Below are 15,790 nucleotides of genomic sequence, written 5' to 3'. Positions count from 1 at the left end.
AATCATATCATTATTTACTAAGTACACAATTCATGCTTACATGTGCTAAGTAGGAGTAACTTTTCAAGCGCCCTGACCTCACAGTATTTCTGCTCTAGAGCAAGGGACAGGATGTTAGCTTAGGAATCCCTGAAGAACAAAGGACAGGATAAGTAGTGTATTGCAGAATTGAAATGGAGTTGTGGGAATACTTAGAAAGCATTATCACCCAGATAAGGTGAGGAATGAGAGGCAGAAAGACAGATTCCAAGGGACGATCTTATCAGACGAAGAGAAATGAATAAATGTTATCCAGGACAGAAAAGCAGAGTGAGGAAAAGGGGGTTCATTTTACAGAGCAGAGCAGTAAACAGAGAGAAAGAGGGCTGCGTTAGGCAGAGGAACATTGTTGGCAGCCATGGAAAGTGGGGTTTATTTTGTAAAGCAGTGATATTTAATACAGAAGTAAAGTGGAGCATGTATTACTTGATGAATGTATGCAAAACTAGACAGACCAGGTTCTCAGGACTTGGGGTCTTTGTTATCTACAGAGGTGTTACAGCTGGGCAGTGGTGGCGCACACCTTTAATCCAGCACTTGGGAGGCAGAGTTAGCCGGATTTCTGAATTTAAGGCCAGCCTGGTCTACAGAGTGAGTTCCAGGAAAGCCAGGGGTACACAAAGAAACCCTGTCTTGAAACAAACAAACAAACAAACACCAACCAACCAGACAAACAAACAAACAAACAAACAAAATCCCAGAGGTTTTACACACTGGTCTGCCTTTCAGTCTGCATGTCCCACTGCCCTAGTGCTTCATCTGGAACCTGAAAATGATCTTAAGCTGCTTTTTCCTACAGCCCTCTCTGGATAGTAGAAAGAGTATATAATCCCAAGCGTAAGCACTGTAACCTATTTTAAATTCTCTCTACGTATTAACTAGTTTATATCTGGCTAGTCTAGTTCCCAGGCCTGAGATGTTAACCACTACTAACCAACTAATTCACCCAACATCTCATATTTTATCTCTCTCTGTCCCCTTTCCCTCTTCTTGCTGTCACCTCTCCTTTTCCTCTCTTCTTTCTTTTTATGCTTTCATCCTTTTCTGTAGTTAAAAACCAAACAAACACACCGACACACACACACAAAACGTCCTTTAGGGAAATAATGGCTGGGTTTAAAACTCAGGGCTTTGGATAAGCTGAGCACATACTTCACTAACTGAGCTATAGCCCAGTCCTATCCTAACTAACTTTTCAAGGGTTACTATGAACCAGATACACTTCTAAAGGCTACATTTTAAAAAGGAAACAGAAAAGTGATGGAAATCAATTTAATAATACATTTGACTTAATGAAGCATATTTAAAATAGCATCATGTCAACAAAGTAGCAAGAAGCCTACTGCTTATGAAAAGTGCTACCTTTTTATGCTAAATATTCTTTTCTCTCTCTCTCTCTCTCTCTCTCTCTCTCTCTCTCTCTCTCTCTCTCTCTCTCTCTCTCTCTCTCTCTCTCTCTTTCGAGACAGGATTTCTCTGTATAGCCCTGGCTGTCCTGGAATTCACTCTGTAGACCAGGCTGGCCTCGAACTCAGAAATCCGCCTGCCTCTGCCTCCCGAGTGCTGGTATTAAAGGCGTGTGCCACCATGCCTGGCAATGCTAAATATTCTTGTGTAGTTCTATAGCATAGCTCAGTGTCCTAATCTTTTGTCATTGTGACAAATTAGCAAAACAGTATCTATTATATCCCAAATCCCATGACATTATTTAGCTGCCATGACTCCAAACATTTGCAATGGGTGGACAACACTTTGATTATTAACTTGTTGTGGGCAGATAGAAACAAACTGATTCCCTGTCTTTTTAAATGGTTAAAGTATGATTTTTTTCAATGTAAGTCCTGAAAATAAAGCATAAATGGAATAACCTGTTTGAAGTTAAAATATATGTATATAAAAAGTCTCAACCCCCCCCCCCCCACAAATACTCAAACAGGGGTATGCCCAGCAGACAGTGGACCTGAGCTGAATGTTCAACCTGAGGGAATGGAAGGCAAATGATTCCTTCTCTTAGGTTGATGGCATGGTTTTAGAGGCATACCTACCTACTTCTTAGAGATGTACTCGGAATGCCAGATACAGGGCTGACAAGTGGAACTGGCATTAGCAATGTCCTAGAAAGCTGGGTAAGATTTCAAAAGTTAAACAGTTGGGGGGTGGGGAGCACACTCCTCTTGAAAGTAAATTTCTGTCCTTTGTTCATTCAACTCAAAAAGTCATCAGTATTCTAAAAGCTTTCCAGTTGGCCTACATATCAGGTTTTATGCCTCGGAATGAACTGTGAGATTGTGATCTCTAAATATTTTATTTTATTTATTATATATAATGGTAACAAGTATATTTTGTGTATCTGAAATTATCAAATCCTTATAATTCATAGTAATACAATGGTTGTGCAATGCCATGTAGCATACAAGTATTTCCTGTGATGGAAGTAAATGCAACTTGTATCATTATTTCACACATGAAGTATCTAAACAGATGTAAACTAGTTCCAGCCAAGGCAGGCTCATTCTTTTTTAATTTTTTTCTTAATATTTTTTCTTTTTTTTCACACTATTTCCACTTTTTATTTTTCTTTCCTTAAAAAATATAAATATGTTTTTAATTGAAATAGAATTACATCACTTTTCTCCCCTGAAGTTCCTACAAGCTACACTTTTTTTTAAAATTAGGTATTTTCCTCATTCACATTTCCAATGCTATAACAAAAGTCCCCCATACCCTTCCCTCCTCACTCCCCTCCCCCCCCACTCCCACTTTTTGGCCCTGAAGTTCCCCTGTACTGGGGCATATGAAGTTTGCAAGTGCAATGGGCCTCTCTTTCCACTGATGGCCTACTAGGCCATCTTTTGATACATATGCAGCTAGAGTCAAGAGCTCCGGGGTACTGGTTAGTTCATAATGTTGTTCCACATAATGTTGTTCCACAAAGGTTGCAGATCCCTTTAGCTCCTTGGGTACTTTCTCTAGCTTCTCCATTGGGAGCCCTGTGATCAATCCAATAGCTGAATGTGAGCATCCACTTCTGTGTTTGCTAGGCCCCGGCATAGTCTCACAAGAGACAGCTTTATCAGGGTCCTTTCAGCAAAATCTTGCTAGTGTATGCAATGGTGTCAGAGTTTGGAGGCTGATTATGGGATGGATCCCTGGATATGGCAGTCTTTACATGGTCCATCCTTTTGTCTCACCTCCAAACTTTGTCTCTGTAACTCCTTCCATGGGTGTTTTGTTCCCAATTCTAAGAAGGGGCAAAGTGTCTACACTTTGGTCTTCGTTCTTCTTGAGTTTCATCTGTTTTGCAAATTGTAACTTATGTCTTGGGTAGTCTAAGTTTCTGGGCTAATATCCACTTATCAGTGAGTACATATCATTTGAGTTCTTTTGTGATTGGGTTACCTCACTCAGGGTAATGCCCTCCAGGTCCAACCATTTGCCTAGGAATTTCATAAATTCATTCTTTTTAATAGCTGAGTAGTACTCCATTGTGTAAATGTACCACATTTTTTGTATCTATTCCTCTGTTGAGGGGCATCTGGGTTCTTTCCAGCTTCTGGCTATTATAAATGAGGCTGCTATGAACATAGTGGAGCATGTGTCCTTCTTATCAGTTGGAACATCTGGATATATGCCCAGGAGAGGTATTTCGGGATCCTCCAGTAGTACTATGTCCAGTTTTCTGAGGAAACGCCAGACTGATTTCCAGAGTGGTTGTACCAGCTTGCAATCCCACCAACAATGGAAGAGTGTTCTTCTTTCTCCACATCCTCGCCAGCATCTGCTGTCACCTGAATTTTTGATCCTAACCATTCTAACTGGTGTGAGGTGGAATCTCTGGGTTGTTTTGATTTTCATTTCCTTGATGATTAAGGATGCTGAACATTTTTTCAGGTGTTTCTCAGCCATTTGGTATTCCTCTGGGGAGAATTCTTTGTTTAGCTCTGAGCCCCATTTTTTAATGAGGTTATTTGATTTTCTGGAGTCCACCTTCTTGAGTTCTTTATATATATTGGATATTAGTCCCCTATCTGATTTAGGATAGGTAAAGATCCTTTCCCAATCTGTTGGTGGCCTTTTTGTCTTATTGACGGTGTCTTTTGCCTTACAGAAGCTTTGCAGTTTCATGAGGTCCCATTTGTCAATTCTCGATCTTACTGCACAAGCCATTGTTGTTCTATTCAGGAATTTTTCACCTGTGCCCATATCTTTGAGGCTCTTCCCTACTTTCTCCTCTATAAGTTTCAGTGTCTCTGGTTTTATGTGGAGCTCGGCAGGCTCATTCTAAGGTCTTGGTCTATATGAAAACCAATAACCAACCAACTCACTTTTTCATAATTTTTTATTTATTTTAAAAACTCTGCAATTTTAGTATGGGAAAGAAACATGATTATATGTACTCTGATCTGTCCTTTCCATCAGTCCTGTGTTCCCCCAATTTCTCTCCCACCTTTATCTCTTTGTTTAGTTTGCATGTTTTTTTTAATTTGTCTCTTTGACTGGTTGTTTTGTCTCTTTGGTTTGTTATTTTGTCTTCTGACTTCTCACCCACCACATCTCTCATCTTACTTCTCTCATCTTCCAGCTTTCCCTTGTGGTGGCTGGGGTTGAATTTGGGGCTTGCTTTGTGCATTCTTAGAACATGTTCTAGCATTGAGCTGAAGGCAGAGTCAAATGCTAATTGATTTTTGAGTGTTAAATTGAAATAAAGAGAGTTGTTGTATCCTAACTACTCCATTCTTTCTCATAATCCCAACGGGAATTTTAATTGTAGTTTTGTTGCTGGGTTTGTTGTTCTTTTTTATTTTTCCCACATTACTAATGATTAAAGTGGGTGACATATTTAAGATGGACAATTAAGAAATGTGGTCATGTTGCGTCAGCAAAAAAAATGGAGGCAGGAATGTGGTAGCCATGTCTACATGCTGACCTTATCTAGAATTTTTCACAATCTGACATTGAACTAGATTATTATGTACATCCAATATCATCATAGCTCAGTAGTCATAGGAGTAGTATTAGGAATCTACATATGGATTTCTAGGAAAATTCATGGAAGAAAGTATATAAATTCATATAATTGTATTTATATCTGTAAGATATAATTCATCCATATCTTTTTTGAAAGGTAATATTTTTTATTTTTATTAGATATTTTCTTTATTCACATTTCAAATTTTATCCCCTTTCCTCATTTCCCCTCCGAAAACCCCCCTATCTCATTCCCCCTCCCCCTGTTCACTAAACCAACCACTCCTGCTTCCTTGTCCTGGCATTCCCCTACACTGGGTCATCAAGCCTTCACAAAACCACAAAGCCTCTCCTCTCATTGATGTCCCACAAGGCCATCCTCTGCTACAAATGTGGCCAAAGCCTTGAGTACCTCCATGTGTACTCTTTGGTTGGTGGTTTAGTCCCTGGGAGCTATGGGTATACTGGTTGGTTCAGATTATTGTTCATCCTATGGGGCTGCAAACCCCTTTAGCTCCATGGGTCCTTTCTCTAGCTCCTCCATTGGGGACCCTGTGCTCTTTCCAATGGATGACTATGAACACCCACCTCTGTATTTCTCAGGCACTGGCAGAGCCTCTCAGGAGACAGTTATATCAGGCTCCTGTCAGCAAACACTTGTTGGCATCCACAATAGTGTCTGGGTTTGGTAACTGTATATGAGATGGATCCCCAGGTGGGACAGTCACTGGATAGCCTTTCCTTCTTCTCCAGTTTCTGCTCCAAACTTTGTCTCGGTATCTCTTCCCATGGGAATTTTCATCCCCCTTCTAAGAAGGACTGAAGTATCCACACTTTGACCTTCCTTCTTCTCAAGCTTCATGTGGTCTGTGAATTGTATCTTGGGTATTCTGAACTTCTGGGCTAATAGCTACTTAACAGCGAGTGCATACCATGTGTGTTCTTTTGTGATTGAGTTAACGCACTCAAGATGATATTTTCTAGTTCCATCTATTTATCTAAGAACCTCATGAATTCATCGCTTTTAATAGCTGATTAGTACTCCATTTTGTAAATGTACCATATTTTCTGTATTCATTCCTCTGTTGATGGACATCTGGGTTCTCTCCAGCTTCTGGCTATTATAAAATAAGGTGAAGAAATATATTTTTTTAGCTTGGCTAATGTGTACCAAAGCTGTTTACAAAAGCTTTTCCCTTCCCCCTGTGGCTTGAGAAATATTTCCTTTCCCTGCCAATATAAGCAAGTTCAATAGTTCAATACCACCTGGCCCCTTCCCCATCTGAGAGGACTGACTAAGAGGTCATGATGACCACAACTGCTGGAGCAAGCTTAGCAGTTCTCAAAAATTAGCTATAACACAGATAATAGTCCTTTGAATCCATGCCTCACTTTGAATTCCAAGATAAACCGCATACTGCCCTAACTTTGCAGACAACGTTTTCTGGTACATCAACAACTGATCACTAAAATTAGACATATACTATTGCTTTGCTAGCCAATAATGATATCACTGTGAACCCCCCCTTTTCAAAAGAGTATAAAGAAGCTGTACTTTTGACAATCGGGGTTGACTCTCCCTGCAAGGCTGAACAACCCTATGCGTGTTGGAATAAAAACTTTTTGTCATTGCAGTGATTTGTAGTCAAGCTGTGTTTCTCAGGGTCTCATTCTCAAGACTTGGGCTCCTGGGGACCCAAAGGCTTCTATGAACATAGTGGAGCATGTGTCCTTGTTACATGGTGGAGCAGTTTGGCGGTTCCTCAGAAAATTAGACATAGTACTACCTGAGGGCCCAGCTGTACCATATCTTAATCCTACTGCCCATTCATCAGTCCATCAATCACCTAAAACATTCTCTCTCTCTCTCTCTCTCTCTCTCTCTCTCTCTCTCTCTCTCTCTCTCTCTCTCTCTCTCTCTCTCCCTCTCTCTCTCTCTCCATAATCCACCTAAGTATTTAGTTGTGTACTCACCCCCTTTCCTATATCTGCCTATCATTAATCTATATATCGATCACCTGTCATTTATCTGTCTAAAAATGAGTACTGTGAGAAGAGAAGGGAGGATGTGAAGAAGTGACCGGAAAACAGTAGAGAAAGGGAAAAGGAAGAATTAAATTGTGTTGAGGAAACATAAGAAGAGCAAGGAAAAAATATCTATGCCAAATCCCTTATAAACTTCTTAGAAGTAGATGACTTCATTAGGTAAGACGATGCCCTTGATATATATGTACGGTTTATTTGGAAATGGCCTTTGATTGCTGAGCATTATTTATGGCGATTGCTTTAATGGGATCTATAACAACTTCTGGATTCAATTTTCTCCACTGTGCCCTTGATTTTATAGGTACAGGGATATTCGGACCAGTTGGTTGGAGCATAAGTCTGTTTTCAGCGTCCCAGATCTGGAACCCCTCCCCCCACACTGAAATGGGAGCAACTTTTCTCATCTGTGCTTTCCCATGCAGGAGAGGAGGCTTTGACCATGTACATGGACAAAAGTCGCCTGGACCGGAAGTCAGGGAATGCTACCCAAAGTGTTGAAGCTTTGCACCAGCTTGCATCATCCTACTTTGTCGACCGTGATGGCACCATGAGAAGGCTCCATGAGATCCAGATTTCAACTGGAGCAATCAAGGTACAGCGTGAGGGTGCACTTAGATTTTCAAGTCAGCAGAACCATGATAGAGACCATCTGAACGCAGATAACCAACATACTTAGCTTCATACCGGTGTATGCCATTTTCCCACTACCCAGCACTCAGATCGATATCACCAAATAATCTCTTACAAAATGAGTCTCTTCATTAGAGTGGCCTTACCGACTGAGTTATTTATATATTATCCTATGTTAATTGCTGAATTAACTACAATGCTATCAATCTATGTTAAATAGATGCTTTTATGGACAACTATGTGCTTACAAATGAACACTCAGGCATGCTGCTCACTAAGCCATGCTCATGTGCACCAACATTGCTCACAGAAACATCAGAGATGCTGGAAATATCTCTATCTTTACTGGCCAGGAAGTAGGTTTAGTCATATGTGATTATAGAACACTTGACTATGTCTACAAAGAAAGTACCTTTGTAAGTTGATTCAATTTTAACTAATTCAAAGTCAAGGAGACATGTTGGCTATATTAGCTCTGGATTCTTAAGTCAGTGGCTTGCAGTACAGGAAATTTAAGATTCCATTTCCAGTACAGTGAGTTTCAAGATGACCTCTGCAAGGAAAGTCCTTGAAATAAAGAATTAATTCGTCAGAGGATATTTTTCCCTGTCCTAAATATTCTTAAACTAGATTATGCCTACATTTTCCACATGAGTCTCTAACTTCTGTATAAAATGTAGATCTTGTTTCATATTAAAAATCTCTAAGACATCACTAGGGAAACGAGACAGAGGGGAAGGTCAAGTTAGACTCAGGCAGCTTGAATCAGAAATTGATCATTAGTAAAGAAACTTGTAAGCACAAGAGAACCTAAATGAGGAGGAAAAGTACTAAGGAGAGAAATGAATCAGTTCGGCAAAGGACCAGCTTATCCAAGAAGAATCACCTATATTGGGGAAATTATGTTATTAAGGAGTTTGGCACTAGAGACAGATCTTTATGAAGCCATCTGAGTTGGGAATCTGCAAAGGCTTGGTTTTCATTATTACCAAATAGTTCTCTACCCCCAGATGGGGTATAGAATTGAGATATTGAAGCCATGTCAGGAGAAAAATCCTCTTCTGTGCATCCTGAAATGTGCAGCCTGCCCCTTTAGGAGGGATTTCTCAAACAAATTGCACAGAGCCCTCTCAATGTTTCATTTTTTTACACTATCACTGGCTTCTTTGCACATGCCTCACTTCTAGATTTGGAGAAAGCCAGCCTATGACTCAGATATGGTAACTATAGTAAAATAAGTTAGTAGTCTTAATTCTTACTCAATACGGAGTATGCTATTATTCAGCATAGAAGGAAGGAATTATGTAAAAGGATGAAAGGAAGGAAGGAAGGAAGGAAGGAAGGAAGGAAGGAAGGAAGGAAGGAAGGAAGGAAAGAAGGAAGGAAGGAAGGAAGGAAATAAGGAAGGAAGGAAGGAAGGAAATAAGGAAGGAAGGAAGGAAGGAAGGAAGGAAGGAAGGAAGGAAGGAAGGAAGGAAATAAGGAAGGAAGGAAGGAAATAAGGAAGGAAGGAATGAATATTGGTCAGCCAGTAAAGGTGATTACTGCATGAACATGTTTATCTGAGTTCCATTCCCTCCTATGCAAGTAAAGTTTGAAGGAGACAACAAACTGAACAACATTGCCCCCTGTTTACTATACACATCAAGTGAGATGCAGTCTCCCAATTATATAATGGGAACATGTGTAGAGGTACATATGCATGTGGATGATGATGTTGATATTGATAATAATAAACTGAAAGCTGTAGTCACTTTGTCCCTTTATGCAAGAGCACTGGCAACTTTACAGAGAAGGGGAGCTAGAGAATGAGGAAAGAAGATACCAGCCTACATGAAAGAGATGCTATGTGTTGACTTTGCCACAACTTCAGTGGAGGCTGGACTTTTACAGTTGAACACACATGTCAGCTTGAAAGAATGGCGAGAAGGGGAAAGGGCCTTTATATAAGAAATCGTTTTAATGCCATGGTTATTTTCATTCCATGCGTAGGTTCCCTTTTGTTGCCACTTTGAATCTCGGTAGACAATGTCACAAATACATGATAGAATCCAGAATTTTTTTAATCCTGCAGTGGCCCTGATTGTAGTTATTGCTGAGCCTTCTTTTGACAAATGGGGATGATTGAATTCTTTTTGCCTAGTAAAAGCACCCATATACTCATTGCCATTTATAGAGGCGTTTTGTAATCAACTGGCCATTTCTGAAGACTCCCTGTGCCAGGCACTTCTGGAACCATCTTAGATGTAGAATTACTTTTTTAGGGTATGCTATAAGCAAACCAGCCTTCCTAACTTACACCCCTCTCACTTAATTTCCACTCTAGGTCACAGAAACACGCACTGGGCCTCTGGGCTGTAACAGCTATGACAATCTGGACTCTGTGAGTTCTGTCCTTCTGCAAAGCACGGAGAGCAAACTGCACCTTCAAGGTAGGAAACTGACGCAAAATGCGTCAGGACTAGATGTTCGTAGGGGTTAATAATTGTACCAGACAGGACCAGTAAGAATGAGGCACAAGGAGAATAGGGAAGAGGGAAAAAACAGAATAAAATAAAATAAAACTTAGAAATAATGAAATCAGGCAGGTGTGAATTGATCCATAAGAATTTTAACATGAACAGAGCATTAAAATATGGTTATTAATTAGTTCTCTGAAAAAAAATGAAAATATGAGCTCTATCTGATTACTTTGATAAAAATGTCTGAACTGCATTATTTTTAGATGCCTGATGCCCCAGACATACTATATATTAAAGTTTCATATCTTATCATCTTATTAATTTGATTTCTAGTGTGTTTTGGAAAGTGATGTCTAAATCTCAAGCAAACAAATAATATTCTCTGTAATTTCTTCCTTATTTTGGCTCATCATCTGTGGTTTTTTTAATAAAAAGATGAATGCGTATTTTATAGAGTTAAGAACTAGAAATGCTCAGTGCTGGTTGGTATCTAGAAAGATACATTTGGACATGACCTTTAATAGCGTAACCATTATGGGGATTAATTTTTTAATTTTTGTAAATGTTTCAGTTTGCTTTGTCAAATTTAAATGAGTAAATTTACACTTTTTAATTTATATCACAGAGAGGAAAGGAGATATATATATATATATATCTCCTGATGTTGTAATAAACAATATATGCTTTCTGTAACTTTTTGAGATTATAGTACAATTACATCACAACCCCTTTCCTTTCCTTTATATATTTTTAAACACTATAAAATGATCTCAATTTCTATATGTGAAATGTAGGTGCTTTATCTCACATTTGTAAAACATAATATTAGGCCACTAGAAAAATATTATTAGTAATGGATTTTCTAGAATAAGAGAAACTGATCTGGTATTAATTAAACATTGGAAGACTTCTTATTCAATGTGACTGGTCTTAGCTGAAATGTCAAAAGAGGTTACTTTGGGAGAGTGGAGTTATATACTATTTTAAGCTTCTAGTTGCCTTTTTGACATTCCTTCAATGATCACACATTACTTTTACAGTCAGAAAAAGAATGGTATGCTTCAACTTTGAGAAGACAAAAATCATGACCTTCCCAAAAAGTAGATGCTAAAGATGATTCTGAATATCAGTGGGAAGAACTTAGGGTAAGAGTGGCAGGCACAGGGCTTACGAGATCCTAACAAGCCTTCCCTGTTCTACTGCCTTGACAGTTCTCTGATTCATGCACTTGTTACAGACCATAATTGGAAAACAGTGTACGCAGAGCTTAAGACTTTCTCTCAGGAGCCTAAATGAGTATCTCCTGGAGAAACTTAGTCCAATATAATGGTTTCATGCTTCAGCACATACACACACATACACACCACTAGCATCTCAGATACTTAGAAACAAATTAGATTACTTCCTTTAGTAGAGAAAAATAATAAATGGGATGCCTGAAGTTAAAAAAATGGGGGGGGGGTGCATAGCCCATGTGTCTTGGATGAACTAGAAATTTCAGCATCTTAGTTCATGTGATACTTGAGCAAGTCTTTAAAATTATACTCAAGATTTCAGTCTAGGCAGTTGGATGCCAGTGTATGTTTTCTCAATTTTTATGCATGCTGAGGCCACACAGAATGATAATTTATAATTGTAATTAGCTTAGTAAAACAAATCAAATGTTACTATCAACGAAAATTTTGAAGTTTTTACAACACCTGGAATCTAGTTTACCATTGATCCAGGAAAGCTTAAGCTTCAAGGATTTTTCACCTTCTGTCCTCACATTTTCTTTTTTTAAATTATGTATTAATTTTCACTTTGAATTTTAAATTTCTTCTCTCTCAAATACTTCTGTATAAGACCTTGCCCTGCAAAACCTGAGAAGTCCATGGGTGCCATTGCTAGAAGTATGCTTGCCACAAAGGAAGTACTTGTTGACAACCCTGTCCTCTAAATTTTTTCAGAGTTGAGCTGAAGAATTGAGTCCATATTCTGGCTACTGGCCCTCTGAAGAGTGTATCACTCTCGTTGCCTGAGTCTCAAGCTGGGCCAGGCATTGGTGAGCCACTCCCACAATTTCTCTGCCACCTTTATCCCACATCTTGTTGGCAAGACAAATTGTAGGTCCAACTTTTGTGGCTGAGTTGGTATTCCTATCCCTCCACTGGAAGTCTTGCCTGGGTGGGAGTGTTTTAATTCTTTTCTAGTGGCCAATATTGACTTTTATAAAAATGATGAATCAACAAATTTTTACTCAAGCCGTGGTTCAAATTTACAAGTAGACTACATGTATGAACACTGATTACTCAAGTCAATACCTCTATGTATGTACTATATTTATTTATATCTGCTATGTATGCATATATCTCTATATATGTTTTATGATGAATCATAGCTTCTACTTCAAGAAAACATGCATTTTACAGAGAGAGCAAAACACCAGCAATAAATGTAGTAGATTTTAATAGAGAAGATTATGGGCACTGTTAAACGATATCAGATTACAGATGTTTTGTAAGGATTATGCCTGTGAGAAATATACACAGCTTGAGACCTGAAGGATAAGTGGGAAGGCAGGGACAGAGTTGCAGAGGCTGACAGAAGACTTTTTATAAAGAAACATTCCAGGAAATTAAAGTCTTATGAGATTAAAACAGAAGGCTCAGTGGTGAGAAAAACACAATACTATTTAAAAGTCTTTGCAACTTCTGATCCACGCTAATGAGCTGAATATAAATGTAAGAAAAGTAGGCATACTGGGAAAGTTTAAAAAAATATTGCATGAAGAGAACTATATTTTTGAATGACATTCTTTCTCTGTGTAGGGAGAGCAAATGGGATGAGATTTGTGACAGTAGGGCCATTGGGCTTCCAAAATGATAGGCCAATTGGAGAGAGATTTTGGAAGCATTATGATACATGTTAAATGAAAAAAAGACATTGAAGTATTTCAATAATTGATTCAATGGGATGTGGGGATGCTACAGAGAAGATGAATAGACAAACATCTATGATTCAAGGTAATGTGTACTGTAATAGGAAGAATGAAGGGTTCAGAGAAAAAGGGTAGTTTATATCTCCAGTACAGGTGAAGGAGTCATAGCAAAAGACATCAAAAGAGATCAAAGAAACTTTTTAACTACAAAACAGAATTACTCGGAATAGGCCATATGCAGTGATCTAAAAATACTCAGTATATATATAAAAAAGATTGAAAATTGAACACATTAAAATTAAAACTCTTTTCATGAAATATACTAGTAATAGAGTATAAATGTTAGCAACACAATGCATGACAGAGATCTGATATAAAATATATGAATAACTTCTATATTATATTAGAATAAGGAAGTAAGCCAGGTTAAAAAAAGAAAGAAAATGGATAAAATACAGGTGTAAGTAGTTTACAAATAAGAATCTATAGATGACAAACATCTGAAAAGATGCTGAAATTATCAGAAAAAAATGTAGATGAAAACTGCCTTCTAACACTATCTGAGCATAGAACTCCACGCTACAAATGTGAAAGCTTGACAGTACCAAGAAATGAGAACTGAAGTCACGGGTGTTCGCACACTTTGCCAGAGGGAGCATAAATTAGTTACAGCCATTTTGGAAAACTTTTGATGATATATACTAAGAATCGCATATGTGTTTTTGCTGTTACCCAAAAAATTTAACTCATAGAGATATGCCAAGAGAAGTGTATCCAAGTTCACAGAAAGCCATGACTGCTTATAGAAAATTCAATCAAAATTGAAAAAAGGAAACCATTAAAATGTATGTGTATCATCAAGAAAATAAGTACACTGATAGAACATGTCCCCTATACAATGATGAGAAAGAACATGTCACTGCTTCATGCAACAGTATAGGAAAGTCTCACAAGTTTAACACTACAGGGAGAATAAGCCAGACACAACATGTATGTATGGTATATAATTCTGTTTCTATACTGGTTCAAATTGTACAAACACATAGTTTTAAACATCCAAACACAGGGGAAACTTTAGGGAAGGCAAATGAGACAGTGACTAAAAGAGAACAAGTAAAGTCCCTGGGTCACTGGTAATGTTGTATTTCTTGGCCTAGCTAGTTGTACCTGGGTGTGTTTGTTCTGAAAATCCACAGAGTTAAGCACACATTATTTAGATTTATGCATTCTTATATATACATTATGCATCTATTCAATATTTATTTAATAATGCACTCAATCTTGACACTTCTGCCAAGAGACATTGTAAATAAAGCGAAGGTACAAAAGAGAGCTCAGCCCAGCCAGAAGCAGATCATAGAACTGAGGGTACGTGAGATATTACAGACGGCATTTATCATGAATGCAGTGATTTCCCATGTGCCAGTGACTGACTGTACTAATACCGATTTTTCAAATTACCTTTGATACCTGGTATTTATTTCGAATTAGTATTTTCATTTATTTTATTAGATAGAGGTTTTAGTGCTCACACGGTTTCCATGAAGACAGTAAAAATAATATCCTTATTTTGCAGGTAAAATAACTGTGTTTCACTGAGCTTGTTCAATAAAGAGTCAAGTTGGAATTTTTACTTAGACCTCCTAACCATAGCTCTTCTTCAAAATCATGTCATTCTATATACTTCTATCTGTCTCCTCAGGTCTTTGAACAAGCTGTTGTGGGTGGGGAAAAATGAATATCATTAAAAATAAGGTTTGAAGAAAAAAAAAGAAGTTGACTTGGAAAGACCAAAGGTGAAGTGGACACTTTAATGACATTTCCTGCCATGTGGTATGACAGACAAAACAGTTCAATTAAACTGGGTAAAATCAAACTAGGATTAAAAAAACAGAGGGTTGTATCCAGAGATTTTAAAATGAGTAGAAAAGATGATGGAAAAATGCAGCGCAATTAGTAGTCATAGCAGCAAAAACTAAACTACTAGCAATAACAATAATGTTTTAATGATAACTTCTTATTTTGTGATTCTCTCTTCAAGAAGGCCATCACATGTTTTGCCAACATAGTCATGTAATTTAATGTAGTTACCCCATCTGGTGAAATATAAAGATAAAAGCATGTTGCCTCAGTTGCTCAATAATGTGGAAAGGGATGCAGAGTGAATATTTTTCTGAAAGCTATGAATGGTATCCAATTTTATCTATTCGGGAATGCATGTGTTCCTTTAGCAGCTTTAATTGATCATCCACTACATGTCAACATCAATTTCATAAATTGGACAGAAAATGGTTAATGAATTTTCCATGTCATTTTGAAGTGGGTGTTCAGGGTACATATATATATTTGTGACACAGACAATATCACATAAACTATGCATGTCTTTTCTTTGCACTGGGAGAAAACATAGGAACAGCTTTTGTTCATAGAAAAAGATCATAGAAAAGAATTCAATTTAGACCTATTCTGGAGAAACCAAGAATTCATTGCAAATGTAGACAAAATGACTTGTTCTACTTTGCAGTTTAATTAGATTACTGTGGCGATTGGGTAGAAAAGACTGCTCAAGATGAAATCATGTCCATGGATAGTGGTTTGGGGCTTGTTTATTTAATAATATGCAAGAAGATAGTGTCAATGATAGTTCCAATGAAGAAAATGTGTAGTTAGAATATGTATGCATAAATTTTAAACACCGTGCTGCAATAGTTAGAAAAAGGGTTAG

General features: G+C 37.9%; 1 protein-coding gene across 1 annotated transcript in view; it reads left to right on the top strand.

Annotated features, from left to right (window-relative positions):
- The window catches only part of Brinp1 (bone morphogenic protein/retinoic acid inducible neural specific 1), a 193,026-nt gene that overhangs the window by 117,467 nt on the left and 59,769 nt on the right, over nucleotides 1-15,790 (top strand). The window contains exons 4-5 of the mRNA NM_019967.2: nucleotides 7,476-7,645; nucleotides 10,010-10,115. Of these exons, the coding sequence (NP_064351.2) occupies nucleotides 7,476-7,645; nucleotides 10,010-10,115 (276 nt within the window). The remainder of the gene's footprint in view (nucleotides 1-7,475; nucleotides 7,646-10,009; nucleotides 10,116-15,790) is intronic.

This window comes from Mus musculus, chromosome 4 (genome assembly GCF_000001635.26).
Source record: "Mus musculus strain C57BL/6J chromosome 4, GRCm38.p6 C57BL/6J".
NCBI classification, from domain to species: Eukaryota; Metazoa; Chordata; class Mammalia; order Rodentia; family Muridae; genus Mus; species Mus musculus.
This window is presented reverse-complemented; position numbering and strand designations above follow the sequence as displayed.